This window comes from Silurus aristotelis (genome assembly GCF_946808225.1).
Source record: "Silurus aristotelis genome assembly, chromosome: 27".
Classification (NCBI taxonomy): Eukaryota; Metazoa; Chordata; class Actinopteri; order Siluriformes; family Siluridae; genus Silurus; species Silurus aristotelis.
In genome coordinates this window covers 13,276,005-13,292,910 of record NC_139600.1, presented here as the reverse complement: position 1 = coordinate 13,292,910, position 16,906 = coordinate 13,276,005, and the positions used below count along the sequence as shown (strand labels likewise).

Below are 16,906 nucleotides of genomic sequence, written 5' to 3'. Positions count from 1 at the left end.
TTTTCATTTCAAAAGCATTTTAATGACTTTGCACATATTTATAACAGATAGGCTAAAAGGCTACAGGTGCAGATCCATCCACATAAGGTCTGGGTCAATGTTTTACCTACGACCCAACAAGCCCCAGAGGCAATATGGCATTATTCTGATTGTGCAATAATGATGAAAAGGTATTGTTACAATAGTTATACTGACAGACTGCGCACTATTTATCAGGTAGCCAGAGAAAGTAGCGAAATGAGAACACACGGTGCTATAGCCAACAAGCAAGCAGCTGATTTTTTCAGTTAAACGATTGCCCCCTCCCCACCCCCCACCAGCTGCCCACCCCTTCCCACCTCTGGAAATAACACAATCCATTTCTATACTTAACAAATTATGCCTTTTACAATACATCTATTTTCATACTTTTACTCTAAATAATCTTTAAACATACAATATATTGCAACTCAAGTACAAGAAGAAAAAACTATTTTTCTTAAAAAATGTTTTTTATCCTTGATAAAAGTATTCCTTCATAAGAAGCCATTCACGAGAGGCCATTCTGACCATTCACGTATCCTTAACATATCAAACATTTCAGCAAAAGCAAATATTAGCCACTATTTTGTGGGGTAGCATTTTGACGCATTTGCTTCATACTAAGCTCTTGAATACAGAGGCTGCCCTGTACGGAAACTTATAATGGCTAATGCTTTTATTAGTAAGGTAAATTCACCAGCAGGTTAACAACTCCACGGAGTCTACAGCACCACTGCCCTCCATCAGTAAACGCCTCACAAAACTGAGGGCAGATCCTACAAACGTCACACACTTACAAAACAAGATAGAGTGAGAAAGAGAGAGAGAGAGAGAGAGAGGGGGGGGGGAGGAAACAAAAACCTAGCAAGACTTAATTGCACTGAAGCAGGTATACCGAACAAAAGCGAGTACAAAGAAAGATGATCGATGAAAAGAAAGCTTATTAATTATAATAAATTGTCTCTGAGACTTAGGAATGATTTACAAATGACTGCTCGAAGCACCTCATAACCTAAGATAACCTAAAATATTCTCCAGCTCCTTCCTTTTCAAACCAAAAATGAAAAAAGAGCCTACTCAGAGGAGTCTCAGACACCAAAAAAGTGTGGACTTTTGTCTCTGAGCTGTTGAGTGGTGTTCCACTTCAGGAAGAGAGGATGAAAAGAAGGAGAAACGAAAAACAAAACAACTGCTTGAAAACAATCTATTTCTTCTTGAACAGGCTGAAGCGCTTCTCTTTGTCTTTCTCCCGCTTCCCGGGGCTGGACTCGGCACCCATGCTTACAGAGGTGGGCAAGGTTTGGGTGCGTCCTAAAGCGGGAGTGCTATGGCTGCTGATCTCAGAGGGGGTCTTGCATGAGATCGCCTGGATCCAAGAGTTCATCTCCTCCTGAGGGAACAATAAGATTAAGGCAGAGATATCAAGGTACCAAATATATACAGCACACAGAAAATGTGCTTATTTCATACATTCGTTTTTTCTCTCCCATTTGTGCTTTAATGGATTTTTATTTCTTAACGAATAAAAATAAATGTAATATTTATACATCTACAGTGTTTGTAGTTGGAAGCACTAATGCGTGTAACGTTTTTTATAGTCACATGCATGTTTCTGTTTATATTAAACACATTAGAATAAATGCAAAAACACAAAAGAATTGGACAGTGAATGACTGGAAAAAATTTTCTGTAGACAGAGGAGCCCAAATCAACATTTTTGGCTCTAACAGAAGAACCTCTGTAGGACAGAGAACAGGAGAGATGATGTTAGTAGACTGCCTCACACGCACAGTCAAACATGGGGGTGGAAGCTTAATGATCTGGGGTTTGTGAGCAGAGAAGGTTGGAGACTCATTCCATTGAAAGGAAAACTAAACCAACATGGCCGCCATTTCATACTTCAGCACCATGCAATAACTGGACTGCACCTCATTGGAGGTACGACATAGTATGGAGGTACCATACAACAAGACAGCGATCCGGAGCATATATTCAAGCTCTGTAAGTGTTATACAGAGAGCAAACAGTCGGCTGGAGTGATATACATTGTGGAATATCCTGCCCAGTCGCCGCATCTAAATCCTACCGAACTGCTCTGGGATGAACTGGATCACAAGGTCAGGAAGAAATATCCATCTAGTGAGGAACACTTAAGCAAGTTTTACAAGAGTCATGGCAAAGTATTTGAGCTAAATGTTTGGAGAAACAAGCTGTCTGGATTCCAAGAGTGTTTAAAGCGTAGAGTGTTATTCATGCTAAGGGAGGATTTTTAATGAACATAAAGAGTAGCATCTGAACATTTATATATTTGTTTGGTCAAAGTAAATCTTTATCGATTGTTGACAGACACATTAATGCGTCTCAAAATTCATACAGGCGTTTCCAGATTGCTGAGGGGAACTGTATATATTGTATACTGTATATATTGTATAATGTATATATATAAATATATATATAAATATATACATATACTTTATTACATTTAGTCACATTCACACCCATGATAAGCACAAAAGTCAAACTTACATCATCTTTGGCTTGGAAGAGATACTCATTCCCATTCGAAATTCTGAAAATCAAAATAAGAAAAGCTATAAGTACAACTTCCCCAACCGAATCATCTAAAATTAAGCAAAGTGTGAAATGACTCACTTGAGTTTGAAAACATGTTTCTTCTTCTTATAGTCGAGAGCAACCTCACACATGGATTCCTTCAGACTAATGGGAACTTCGCCATGGTAAGGGATTCCCTGACTAGCACTTTTACTGTCTTTGTAAAAGCCCAACTCTTGGTTGTTTATCACACAGTAGACGTTGTGCCAAGATCTGCATTAAACATTGAAAAAGAGAAATGGAGAATGAGGATTAACATTTGTATCATGCAAATGCATTAAAATTGACTGTAAACATCATGTAGTATATATATATATTTTATTTTTTTTTTTACAAATTTTTTGAATAATTAAAACCCTTGAAGAAAGAAAAAAAAAGTTCCACAACGTTTAGTGTACTATTCCATTCGCTGAGCCTTATTAACAATTTTACACACTACATAGAAGAACGTATACATAGGTACAGGTTGACAATTCATTCAATCAGCGGCAGTTAATGTTCACCTCAAAAACCGGAATGAATTATAAGTGCGATCTCGGATTGCAGCATGGGTGTTGGTGCCAGATAGTTTGAGCATTTCAGAAACCGTCATCTCCTGAGAGATCAGAGGAGAATGGCCAGACTAGACTGAGCTGACAGGAAGACAAGTAAGTATATCCTTATAAACATGGTAAGCAGAAAATATTTTTTTTATTACTGCAGTCTGTAGAGTTAATGCAAACACTGCAGGCAGAGAAAGCATCTCAGAATAGACCTTGTAATAGATGGCCTACATGAGCTGAAGACCACACTGGTATTACTCCTATCTTTCAAGAACAGAAATCTGAGACTATCATGAGTACAAGCTATTCGAATGTAGAAAGATTAAAAAGACCCAGACTCTTTTCCGGTATTCAACTTTTGGCGTTTTATGATGGTGTGATGCTGATGATGGCCTCAGATTCTTGTTACTGGCCAACAGAGATGCTTTTCTGCTTACCACAGTTGTGAAGGGTGTTTATTTGGGTTATAATCGAATGACAGCTAAAACCAATCTGGCGATACAAACCCATGAAGTTTGCACCATCCTGTGTTCACTCCAGAGACTGTATGAAATTCTCAAGGGATTAGACATTACTAAAATACTCAAACCAACCCATCTAAGGCCAACAGCCATGCCAAATTTAAAGTGACAAAGATGGCACTTATTTCTCCATTCTAATATTTTACATGAACACTGAATCTGCCTTACCTGGATCTGCATAACCAGTAAGACAAATCAACTGGGAATACTGTTGCTAGTGCACTGCGATACTTGAATAGCTTTTATGCACAGTGTAGCAGAAATATACCTATTAGACGCTTTCTTGTTGTGGCCCTCCCACTCATGTTTGCGATTCAGGAAACCCTCAATCTGCGCCGCAGCTGTGTCCTGGGACTTAGTTGGTAGTGTAGCAGCTTGACCTACTTTTCCCTTCTTGCTTCCCGTCGGAGAGGAGCCTGGACTGGACTCTGCCACCCCATTAACTACATCCCTTTCTCCTGTGTCCTCCTATTTATATAGAGAAATCATGTTAAAGGAAGTGCTTTTCAGTTATAAAATATAAATCTATCACACCATGCTTACACACAGTCTGCAGAGCAAAGCAGTTTGTATTAGAGAATGAGGCTGTGTAGAAACATCTGTGTAGATCTGGTCACAAATTAAGGATATACACTTAGTTGCTGTTTTTTCCATCTTCTTAAAAAAAATCTGGCCCTACAGTGGTCCTCTAATAATAGAATAAAGGGGACAGACAAATTGTACATCGGCACAAGCTGCGATTGGAGACCTACAAAGTGGACGGTAATAGAAAAAGGGCCAATAAATACAATTTAAGTTAAATGATAAAATTGCAACTAAGTGTATACAAATGCTGCTACAGCAGGGTCTATTCGTTAATTCTGGATATAAAATTCAATTATGAATTGAATTACAGACTATTAAAGTTGGCTTTCATTTTTTTTTTTTTTTTTTTATATAATTTATTCATTCTAGCATTTTCTGTCTCATTATAACAGAGGCAGGCTTTGTAACTTTATTATCTGATATCAAACCAGGTGAGCTCCCAGCAATCCTAGTTACACAGGCACAGACGCTTTTGGATTAGATGTGATCAAAGGCAGAGGAACAAGAGATCAGAAGAGCGTGACATGCAAAATTAGATAAGGACATTAGAAAACAGCACGCCACATGGCCACGTGACTGGCAATCATAGGTGTCAAATTAAAACAGCCAGCAGAAACAAACACACAACAAAGAACGTAAATAAAAACACAAACAATTTCTAAAATTGCTTGTGTACATCAGTAATTGATCACAATTGATCAGATTGGCATCGGAAGTGATTTTTTTGGCAAAGAGGTAAAGAGATTATGGCAACACACCCACTCAAAGCTTTCAGTTTACCCATTCTGAGCTCCTCTGGACAGGACAGACTCCAACTGCGTTTATACGGAGCTTTTCCACGGTTGGATCAATCCTAGGCACCATATTCCAGGCACTTCAACACATACTTCCTAAATGTTCTAAATATTCTCAGTTCAAAGTCTTTCATGAATGAGCTTGGATGGCTGCTTGGTGTAGAAGTTGTATTTTAAACACAAAAGATGTTAATAGAGATCTCATTTAAAATCACATTCTCACATACGTCAGTTATTAAAGTTTTATAAACTGTTTATAAAAAAAAAAAAAAAGCTGTTTGTTTGTTGTTTTGTTCCAAATTGGAGAATTGGGTTAAATAGTTTTTGTGCCCCAAATGTGCCACTTTATTAAAATTCTATTGTGTTTACTCAGATTTACTTGAATGTGTGGTCTTGTCTGAAGTGACACAACGATGCATAACTAATAAACACATAAAATAAAACGAAAAAAAAAAAAAGATAACCAAAAATGAATATGAAAGATGTATTAATAGGAAAATTAATGACAACTCATAAACAATCCTGAGAATGACACTGGATTACAATGTTAACCACAAACATTAAAACAGGATAAACATGTAATAATCAACATGGTAACAATGACATGCACGCAACACAAAAAACATAAGAAACAGAAATTTTGTGGAGGCAAACATGAACAGGTTACTGTGTATCTCACAGTGAGGTTTATTGAAGGGGGAGGGTTAGCAAATAGGACAAGAAAGGAAAAGACGGGTTTAGGAACAAATGTTAGTTTGACAAAAATGATGTTTTTTTTTAAACAGAACATTCAAAAAGAAAAAAAAAATTCAAACAAAATATTTTGTCAATATTTTATGGATATTTTATCACCGAAATCTGACACCCTTTCTTATTTTCTTATTCTGTTAGATTTGCATAAAATTAAGAAATTAGCTATTTTTAAAAAATAAATAATATTAAAACTGTTGGAAAAACAATGTTAAATATAGATTCTGATTAAAAAAACATTTGAATATCAAGTTTGTATTGAAGGAATAAATAATGTTCAATAGAATATCTGAATTCTAATGAACGGCCTTGGTTTGCTATAGATGATAGTAGAGAAATTATAACAGCTAAATTAATTATGATAAACGTGAGACAGCGACATATCACAATCAAATTCATTACGTCTAAAAATCTGAGTTATAAATATAATCTTACTGGCGGCTCATTCTTTTTTTGTGAAGACTGATATTCAAAGGCATCTAGTCCTTTTCATCTTTTTGTTATTCTTAAATCTGCACAGTCAAAGCATTGTTGCTTGGATGATAGTAATTCTAGAGTATGACGATTTTATGCACGCTTGACTGTTTCCTTACAACAGAAACATCACTTCTGACATTATAGACACAGCACAAAGTGGTCTGATCACTCAATTCTTCAAGAACATAAGTAAAGCTCGTTTTCTGCACACCACCATGCAAATGGCTCAGCTGCTCATTGAATGGGAAGAAAAGTGTTTTCCAAAGTAGAACCGAGTTTGCAGTAGACACGGGACCATTTCATGAGCTTAGGGAAATTTCAATGATCAAAATTATCTTTCTTTTAATGCTAAGCAAATGTGCATGAGGATATCCCACTATTCCATTTACAGCTAGGGATATTTAATTAATTAAATTATTATATTAATTAATTATAATTAATGACAAACAGTAAAATAAAGGGAATGTATTAATTCATCCTGAGGTGCCAAATCAATGGATGAATAAATCTTTATATGGAATTAAGTTGAATTAAAATCTTTAATTATATAACAAAACAAAGTCTAAAAATTACTTTCATATAACCTTTTACTGTTTTGTGCTAATGTTTGCTATAGGGTGTATCAAAACAAAACCCAAACTAAAAAAAAAAAAAAAAATGAATTAAATGAAAATATAATATTATATTTAAAGATCACCACTAAATTTCTTGTTTTTAATTTGGTTCTGGGAGGACTTGATGAAAATTAATTTCTGAAATCTCTCCTAGCAAATATCAAATCAGAGAAACATTAGTATGTTTATGTTACTGAAAATTCATATATATTTTGCTTTATGCTTCATTGGCAACTTAATAACTTAACTCAATACCTAGCTAATGTTAACCAGCTGCATGCCCAGTTTACAAAACAGCCCCCACGGCCCTCAAGCATTTACAACCACAATGCAGATTGCCTATTAACTGCTTATAAGATAGACAACATAAATTCCCACAGTTTCCCTCAGTATTGTTCTGTGTGATAAATGTTTGGACTGGATTATTTGCTTACCATGAGATAAATGTTGTTTTGCTAACTGGATGAGTCTGAGGGAGAATTCTGTCGATTTGTGTGATGGTCAAAATAAGAGATGGAAAGTGGAGAGCAATTTATTATGAGAAATATAGAGAGAGGGTGTGGCTATAACAAACATGGGCATTTCCAGGAAGCAAACTGCCTTATCTCCCATATCTATTGTACAGACTCCAATTGTCTCCAATTTCCATCTACATTGTTAGCAAGATGCTATCCTCCTAGGGCACCTTTTTTTGTCTTTAAATCACACAATGAAAATCATCATTGGACATCATGTTGTCTGACTTATGTACAGTTTATGAGAATGAGTTTATGCAACTGAAAATAGCAAAGACATTCGAATCATATCCACCACTAGAAGGAGGTTATACAAGCTACAGGAACCCGACTGCTGTCAACAAAGCAACAGAAATACAAGCAGACTACATTTTACTAGCTAAAAGCAGACAAAGAGGCAGACTCGGATATAAAGAAGGGTGATGCTAGTGATGCTAGGATAATAAGTGGAATTATGAGCATGGTCGACCGAACATTGTTCCCTGCTCTCCCAACAAAGGTGTGTTCACAGTCCTGTGTTGCCTCGGCGACTATGAAAACTCGAGTAGCTTTGGTAGGCTTGAGAACGGTAACTAACCCGGGGAGAATCCTGCTCTGGTGGTGGCCCATTCTGAGATACCTGCTCACTCTCTCTGTAGAAACACACATACGTACACATTTTTAATAACACTATGCATATATGTACTTGCACTAACATAGATCTTCTCAGAAATGCCAAAATGACAAAGTAATCAGTGATGGAAATTAATTATTATTATATATCCAAGAGTGTTTAAATTTACCATAAAAAAAAAAGTTATAATGCTTTGGTGTTTATTGTAGTATAGTATTATCATACCCTGAATGGGCTTTACATTAATGTGTAATATTCCTAGAAATGGTAAAAAAAAGTTATTTGTTTATGTTTTGAGCCCCTAAACTCATATTGCTAAGGCATGTCCTACAGCTTTGTGACATTTGCTGGGAACCCACTTACATCAGGTTCAATAAAAACGTAAAAAAAAAAATCACCTTGGCTGTGGCGAAGTCTCTGTAGGTGGAGCTTCTGCAGCTTGGGCCTGCCTCTTTTTTTCCTCTTCCTCTTGCTGTCTTCTCACTTCCAATAATTCCATCTAAAATCCATAAATACGCACACATACATTTACACGCACACTTATTACAATGTTTGCTGTTTCATCACAGTAATTGTACGTTTTCACTCTCTCTCTCACCGTAGTAAGTCTCTCCAGAGCGGCAAAACGCTCCTCCCAAGTGGCGGCTGATTTCTCAAAAGCCTCGTGCCTCTTGATGAGCTTCTCCACCTCATCCACATTCTGACCCACCTCTCGACTGGACAGGTATGGCTCCTGCCCTAGCAGCCATGCCTCGGCCACACCCGCATCCCTTCCGAACTGGTGCACCTCCAGAACTGATGCCGAATCATATACAGTCAAACAAGCAGATTACTTCAGGATGACTATTCAATTTATATCGATTTAACTATGGTTACCTAGTCGCAGCCATTCCCATCGGTCTTCCCACTTGTCAATCATCTCTTTTCTCTTGTCCGTCAGCTGGAGTAACTTTTCTTTAATCTGAGAAAAGAGAAATGGATATCAACTAAAATACATACCCATATGTAGTGTCCAGAAACCTAGAGACATATATGCAAACAGGTTTTGAAAGTAGGTCAATTAAAATTTTCTGTGCAGCAATTTTCAATTTGTCTGTGCAAAGTTCTTGAAAATAATATACAATCCTATTATTCTTATCAACATCAATTCAATCCTCTTTTATTTGTATAGCGCTTTTAACAATAGACATTGTCTCAAAGCAGCTTTACACAAATAATGTTTAGAAAAAACGAATAAGATTGTTCTTTATAAGTATAAGTTTGTCCCTTAATGAGTGAACCAGAATCATTCAAATGAGATTGGATGTTAATTTTATAATGTCAGGTTCATTGCATGAAGGAAACATGCATACAATTCAATAATTAAGAAAGTCAATACAACAAGGAGCCACATACTGTATAATCTCTGTTAGATAATTAGTGAGGAAAGATTTGACAAAAAAACTTTAGAGAAGGAATTTTACAAGACTTTAGTTGCTAAAGATTTTAGATTTTTTTTTAGTAATGATACAGAAAATAAAAAAATGCAATTTAATCAAAAGTATAGCTAGACAGACAGACAGACAGAAAATATTCAAAACCAGTAAAGATATAAAAACACCTCGTCGGAAGCGTAGTGTTTGCGTGATAGTAAAGTTTTTCCCAACTCGACGCAGGTCGTGAAGCTGTCGTTGCGAGCGTCGATCTCAGCCTTGATCCCCTGGTGATTGTTCATCAAAAGCTCCACGGATGAAACGTCCCTAAACAAATCAATTCATTTCTTGGTTTTAATACAAAGTCTTGTTACAATCAAATATCAAACAGGAATTAAATGTTACAAATTATTAATAATCATGTCCTTGATGTTTTACTTTCGAAAACATATCGATGTCTTCCATATTCCTATATATTAAACCTAAACATCTAAAAGGCATCAGGAAAGGATGTGACATAGGTAAATATGTTTTCATGATCTTATTGCTCTGTTTTGTCTCTTGTTCTTATGCAGTTTTAACCATATTACTTTTCAAACAGATCAACTTCCTTTTACAATTTGTCCTGACAGTCCCATGATTTACCATCAAAATCCATCAAAATCTGGCGCCCCCTCTGACTTATCGCGGAATTGCATTTGCCACATAACTAATTAGTTTGGCTGATTTATAAAAATATAATTATTAATTATAAAATGAAGTAAAAATGTAAATACGGTGCTGTACTGTTTACATAAAAAAAAAAAAAGCATTTTTTGGAAAGGTTTTCCGTTTGCTTTTTCTAAAAGCATACAAATATTGAAAAAAATTAAACATCATACATATATCACAAAGAAATCCCGAAAAAATTAGTTTGCTCCAAGTGTGCTGTATGTTGAAAAAAACTAATTGTGATCATAAATCCTGCAATTCACCTCGGTTTCTCCTGTGCCTCAATGAGTCGGATGACATCCTCCATCCAAAGCATGAGGTCACGCACCATACTAAAGAAGCGAAACTTGTCGTTGGTGTCGACCAGACGCACGCGCCGGCCGTCGCATGCATCCAGCAGGGAACGCCAGGCTTCCAGCACCTCCGCCTCACGTCTCTGGATATCCTCAGCCTTATCTCCTGCATAGGCTGCCTGCAAACGTGCCGCATCCTCCTGCAGCTGCTTAACCTGCGTCACACGTAGCAGAGCACTCGATCCTTTACGTTTTATTTAAATGAAAAATATATTCAATCCTCCGCATGTGTTCGAAAAATTCAACTTCAAGCTCATCTCATTGTTTAATGGACCCTTACCTGTGTTCCCAAAGCCTGGATGTCATGTTCGAAAGTAGTGTGCATTCTCTGGAGAGTCTCTACGGTGTTCTGGTCTCTGCCCAGCTCTTCTGGGAGCTTCTTGTGTTTGTCCAGGATGCGTCCGAGCACCTCTTTGGCGTCATGATAGAACTTGTGCAGCTCGTAAGACGCAGCCAGGATCTGCGTGCGAGTGTCGATTAATTCCAGCAGGTCAGCCCAAGCCTCGTTGAGCCCATCTTTCCACTCGGCGATGGTAGCGGCATCTGTGTGACCAGAGTTGATCAGATCATCTGCCATTTTGTTGACTCCATCAGCACGTTCCTGGCCGATGTTTCCTGTGTCACGGGCGAACTCTCGGAAACGCTCCTGTAGCATCTGCATTAAAAAAAATTATAATACAAAAAACCCAAACATTAAATACCACAGTGATGATTAAATGACACCTATACAATATTTTGAAGATCCTTAAACTACCTGAAACCATAAGTGTCTGCGCTCTGTGTTTTTTTCCCCCCAATTTATATTGCAATTTGTTACCACATCTGTTATGGCTCTTTGATAAAGGCCTCTGAAACTGGAGACTCCTTACAAAAAAGCTAAAAAAAAAAAAATGCCTTATAACCTCTAACAGGACATTTAATCTAATGTGATACAAATAACACATAAAAAAAAAAAAAAAAATCCTTCTATAAGGAGTGTTGATCATATAAGTGTAAAAAAAAAATGACTCTGGGCTTTATTAATTAAAAGATCTGTGGTAATTGTTACAAATCTATATGTCAATATATATATATCAGAAGCCTTACTGTCACATGTTCGTAGTCCTGGCCGAGCTCATGAGACCCTGCCACCACCTCTCTCTCTGCAATCCACTGCTCTAAATCATCCACCTCGCGATTCAGCTGAAACAGGCAGGATCTCTCGTCGAGTTTCCCACGTCTTTCCTCAGACAGATCCTTCAGACCAGCATACAGCTTGTCCACTTGGGACTGTCGCATGCTGATTCTTTCGCTAAGGAATAATAACATTATTATTGTTATAGTAATAATTAGAAAATCATTAAGATAAAAACAGATTTAAGAATCTGTTAACATTTTTTTCAACCAAGCTTCAAAGTCTCTTAGAGAAAATAAGACAAAATATCAAACAGATGAGTCGAATGTGACCTGAATTATTTGTCCTGTTAATCATCCTTTGTTGTTCAAAATAGACAAGTCGTCACCTTTCTGGGTGTCCAGCAGCCACTAAGGCCCTACTGGTTTTAGAGAGTTGGTGCACGGTCTCGGCGTAGTCCTCCACTGCCTGCTCTAGGATCTGGTGTTTCTTCAGCATTGCCACGGAGCTCTGCTCATCCTGCACAGAGCGGCAAATAAAGACTAATTAAATAAAGACAGAAAAAAGGAGACAGAGGAAAACAAGGTAAAATTAGATGTATAAGTAATATAAGTGGCAGAGGTAGCATTCTTGTGTGAAGAAGACCCTGAAGGAGTGTCTCAATCAGCTCCTTAGTTCAGTAGTGAGGTTTCTGATAGGAGATTCAGCTATTTTACACGATGTCTCATTTGCCAAATCCTTCAAATGCACTGGAGCGCATGCCTCCCTTAAAAATCCCACAATGCACTGCTTCGATGCTTACTCATTACGTTTCCTTTCGAAGAATGACGGCATATTTCTTGAAGCGTCTCGGCTCAAAATGTACAAACCTTGTTATGGCTGTTGTAGCTCTCAAATGATTACATACAGTGGGGCATAAAAGTATTTAGTCAGCCATTTGCAAAGAAATTCTTTAAAAATCAGACAATGTGATTTTCTGGATTTTTTTTTCTCATTTTGTCTCTCATAGTTAAAGTGTACCTATGAGTGGGAGAACTTGCACAATTGGTGGCTGACTAAATACTTTTTTTTTGCCCCACTGTACATTAGTGCTTTTCCCCCCAACTTATCAGACATTCGTAATAAGACTATATTACGAATGTCTGATAAGTTGGGGGGAAAAGCACTAATGTCATGGGTTTTTACTATGATTGATGAGGAAATTCGAAGTGAAAAAATTTCTTGGTTTTTCAAAAGGTCATGAGTTCGAAACTCAGTGCCACTAAATCTGCCGAATGGCATAAAAAAAAGGAAACTTACAAATGCAAACCAATGTTATAGTTTCTTATGAAGTGGTATAATCTGGGGCATTTACAACAAAAGCTTCACTAACATCTATTTTCTAATAATTTCCTGGCTTTGGTTTCTCCTTATCTTTTGTGGAATCTAACACTCTTTCGATTCAGCAATTCTTAGAAAACAACTGTTAAATAGGTTTACTTTGTGAAATGAAAGGGGCAGCAGACATGATTCACTGGTACCTATATACATTTATACATTTAGTACAATCAACAGAAATCATATATCCAAAAGTTATAATAAATCCTGTTCTAACATTATTTATGAGTATGATTTATTATTATTGTTATTATTGTTACCTTTGCTTTTTCTTCTGACATCATGTACAGCTCCTGCTCACTCATCCAGGCTTCAGCCTCAGCCGCATCAAAGTAGTATTGCTGAGCTTTGTGTGCTTCCTCCAGGCGCCCGTGGCGCTTCTCCACTTCCTCCTGGATCAAGCTCCAGAGCCGCTTTAGCTCATCTAACCGCTGGCGAATTGTTTCACTAATAGGACTGTTGTCCTTCAAGGTGTGTGTGCTCCTCTCGAAGATGTCATCATAACGGGGCTGGTGACCCTGGATCTCCTTTTGAAGGGTCTAATGAGATAACAGGAATACAAGGTGAGATTTCAGGTGAAATAACCCGCGCTAATAAGGAACGAAAACACTTACGGGATTAAATATAAAGAATAAAAAGTCAATTTTAGTTAATTACTTCATTAAAAGTCTTAGTAGTATTCAGTACTTACCTGATTCTTCTTAATGAGCAGCTGAACAGTTTGTAAATTATTGCCATGTTCTGTAGACGTGGCCATTGGCATTCTCTCCTCAACCCAGAGCTTTAACAACAGCAGAAAAATCAATCGTGAATTCACCATGGGCTTATTTGCAATGAAAGCCGTTGAGCTAATTCAGCAATTTGAGATGCACATCAGGGAAAACAAAATCCTTTCTATTCTAGCTGAATGCAGTAACAGTCATTATTGTAAAAAAGTGACCCCTGCTATAAAGGGAAAAGAAAAACAAAACACCTGCCGTTTCCCTTCTACTCGCTCCCTAAACCACTGAAACCAAAGTTAAATCATTTTTTAAAAAACGAATTCTTGAAAAAGTGCTAAAAGCACAGCGATTTGGATTCGCTTTTATCAGCTGTGCCATACTGAAATATTCAGGGATAAATTATTCTCCATCACTAACCAGCAAACATGTGCACAGATCCTCTTTATATGGTCTTAATGTTCAAGCAAAGTACATGTGGCCTTTTAATCTTTTATTATATATAATATATAATAATATTCGTTATATATTTATTAGTTATATATATATTATTTATATAGTGATATATATATATATATATATATTCAGAACTGTCACAGCCAAAATGGCAATTATGACCATTATGACCATAACATTTTACATTTTATTCTATTTCTGTCAATAAAATGAACCTTATTTCTATTCCAGAATTGCCAAATGGTCATAATTGCAATTTTGCCTGTGACAGTCCTGAAATCTCTGCTACATAATTATTTTTGATTATTGATTATTATGATTGATTATTCAGATTATTTATCAAATTATATGTTAGTATAACATTTGCTAAAATAGAAGTAATACAAGTTAAAAGCATAAATAAATAATAAATAATAGTCATGAACCTTTTTTGTAGCATCCAGCAAACTGCCAGTCCAATATACCAATGTACATCTCAACCAGACATCAACAAAAATAAACTTAAAAACAGTGCTTAAACTTAATGTATACACATCCACTAGAGGGCAGTGTTGCATGTGCCAGAGCAGAATGCACAGAAAATGGTCAGAATTGTTGCAAATAAGCAAGATAGTGGATGTGCTGGGAATAAAAAAATAAATAAAAAGGTTTTACACTCTATTTGGTTACTATGTATTGTGTATTGACTTCTTCCCAAATCCTACATTACCTGATACATTTCCCTAAACATGTTCTACAGCTTCACACAAACATAATTGAGAACTCACAATCTCATCCTCCACGTCACGGTTGAACTGGTGGATCTCGCGCGAGGCCATCAAGTTGCTCCGGCGTTTCTTCAGTGGCTCCTGCACCTCGCAGAACTTTTTCTCCACGCCACAGCGCAGGCCGTCCACCTCGTCTGACCCCTTGCCCTCCTGACTGAGTGCTTGGGCCTGTGTACGCAGCTCCTCCACCTCCTTCTGCCTCACTTCCACCTGGCTTTCTAGCATCTGGAGCAAAAAAAAAAGAAAAAATTTAAATCCAGAGCAACCTCACCCCATATCTCACACATCGAATAATGCAGGATTCTACCCTCACACGTACCTTCGCATACTCTCCCCAAAGCTTTCTAGTCTAATTCCCACAATGCCAGGATCATTTTGAGTTTATATTATAACCATACTTACACATATTCACATAGTATTTTTTTTCATTCTCTCTCTCACACATCCATGTGTGGTGCACAAACACACCCCCGCACACATGCATTCACTCGCATATACTGCATCTACACCATCACCGAGCCGAAAAAGAGGTTGCATAACTGTAAGAGGAAGGGAGGTGGTGATTATGTAATCAGTACTGCTAACTGCATAGTGAAGCTCGAGCTCCAGTTATAAATGAGCCACGGTGAGACATTGTGGTACCTGCTGTGTACCAAACATTACAATTAAACAACTGAATTATCATGTATGGGGAAATATCTATCAAAAAAGCAAACCTCATGCACAACTCTAAATATATCTTGGGAGAAAAATCGTTGCAAAGAATATGCATGGATCGCGTTCTTATATATAAAATAAAGAGTATAATGTTACTGTGACATGAAAATTGTACATCATTATTCCTGTAATATTACATGACAAAAATATATGCTATTTTCAGTATTCAGTATCCTTCATAGCTTCTAAAATAGGGTGCATTATTTAGGATCAAAAACAAAAAGTGGGTAGTCTGTCTGTCTGTCTGTCTGTATTTTTTTTTAAATGTACCCTGACTTCATTTATTAATTAGTTAATTTTTATTTAATTGTCTGTTATTTTTTATTTATTTATTTTTACATGTATTATATATATATAAATGTGTATTCTCCTATATTTGTATCTGCCAGTGGCAATAAAACCTAATTTATATTCTTTCGCTTTCTAGCCTCTAGGATAAAGTAACATATGAACGTGTGGATTATTCAGTACCTGCTGTTTTTTCAACAAGATGTTGACACTGGTCAGGTCTTTGCCAAAGTCATCTGACTGGATCTGTCCCTCCAGGCCCGAGAGCCACTTATCGAGGTCAGCACAGCTCTGTGTGAACAACTCTGCCTTGTTGGCGTCAAACAGGCACTGGGCCTTGGTCTGGGTTGTTGACTCCAGCTCATCCCACGTCTTCTTCAGAGTCTCCAGTTTCTCCTTTACCACTGCCTCAGTCTCCGGCTTCTCGGCCACCAGTGCTGTGCCATTCTATATGAAGATGAGCAAATACATGAGAAGGGTTATTGTGTCTATCTTACATTGCTGATATTACAGTTGGAACATTGAGACGAATATTTTACATGTAGTATGTTTTTTTTAAATACCCAATACCCAATGACCCCAATGTAAATAAAAAAATATAGTTTTTTGAGATTGAGACATGGCCTAGCCTTTAGAATGGTGATCAGTATGGGATACTGTACTGTAAATTGATAATTAAGTAACAAATTACAGTAAATAATTTGGCAAAACAGAACAATTTACATTACCGTATAAAATATACAGTATACTCTATATGTATGTGGCAGCAAACGTGTGAACAAGCACCGGTTCGCGAGTGGAGGGCAGAGCATAGGCTGCTACGTTTGTCTTCCGCGCAAAACTTAAACCGTATTAAGGATTTTGTCATGCCGCAATCATCGTCGTAAAAATCGAAATACCGTAAATCGAACCATCTGTACATTTTATCTTTGGGCTTAAAACCCAAG

The 16,906-nt window shown here is 37.0% G+C and overlaps 1 protein-coding gene across 2 annotated transcripts in view; it reads right to left on the bottom strand.

The window, feature by feature from the left end:
- The window catches only part of LOC310721232 (spectrin beta chain, non-erythrocytic 1-like), a 74,128-nt gene continuing 57,222 nt past the window's right edge, over positions 1 to 16,906 (bottom strand). For both annotated transcript variants that reach the window (XM_083532639.1, XM_083532638.1), the window contains 17 exons: positions 16,143 to 16,406; positions 14,955 to 15,179; positions 13,704 to 13,793; positions 13,273 to 13,551; positions 12,024 to 12,154; positions 11,608 to 11,812; positions 10,802 to 11,176; positions 10,432 to 10,676; positions 9,646 to 9,784; positions 8,922 to 9,006; positions 8,644 to 8,840; positions 8,444 to 8,544; positions 8,010 to 8,064; positions 3,966 to 4,165; positions 2,674 to 2,847; positions 2,548 to 2,590; positions 1 to 1,411 (listed from right to left, as the gene is read on the bottom strand). In XM_083532639.1, the coding sequence (XP_083388765.1) occupies positions 1,226 to 1,411; positions 2,548 to 2,590; positions 2,674 to 2,847; positions 3,966 to 4,165; positions 8,010 to 8,064; positions 8,444 to 8,544; positions 8,644 to 8,840; positions 8,922 to 9,006; positions 9,646 to 9,784; positions 10,432 to 10,676; positions 10,802 to 11,176; positions 11,608 to 11,812; positions 12,024 to 12,154; positions 13,273 to 13,551; positions 13,704 to 13,793; positions 14,955 to 15,179; positions 16,143 to 16,406 (2,994 nt within the window). In that variant the 3' untranslated portion in view covers positions 1 to 1,225. The remainder of the gene's footprint in view (positions 1,412 to 2,547; positions 2,591 to 2,673; positions 2,848 to 3,965; positions 4,166 to 8,009; positions 8,065 to 8,443; positions 8,545 to 8,643; positions 8,841 to 8,921; positions 9,007 to 9,645; positions 9,785 to 10,431; positions 10,677 to 10,801; positions 11,177 to 11,607; positions 11,813 to 12,023; positions 12,155 to 13,272; positions 13,552 to 13,703; positions 13,794 to 14,954; positions 15,180 to 16,142; positions 16,407 to 16,906) is intronic.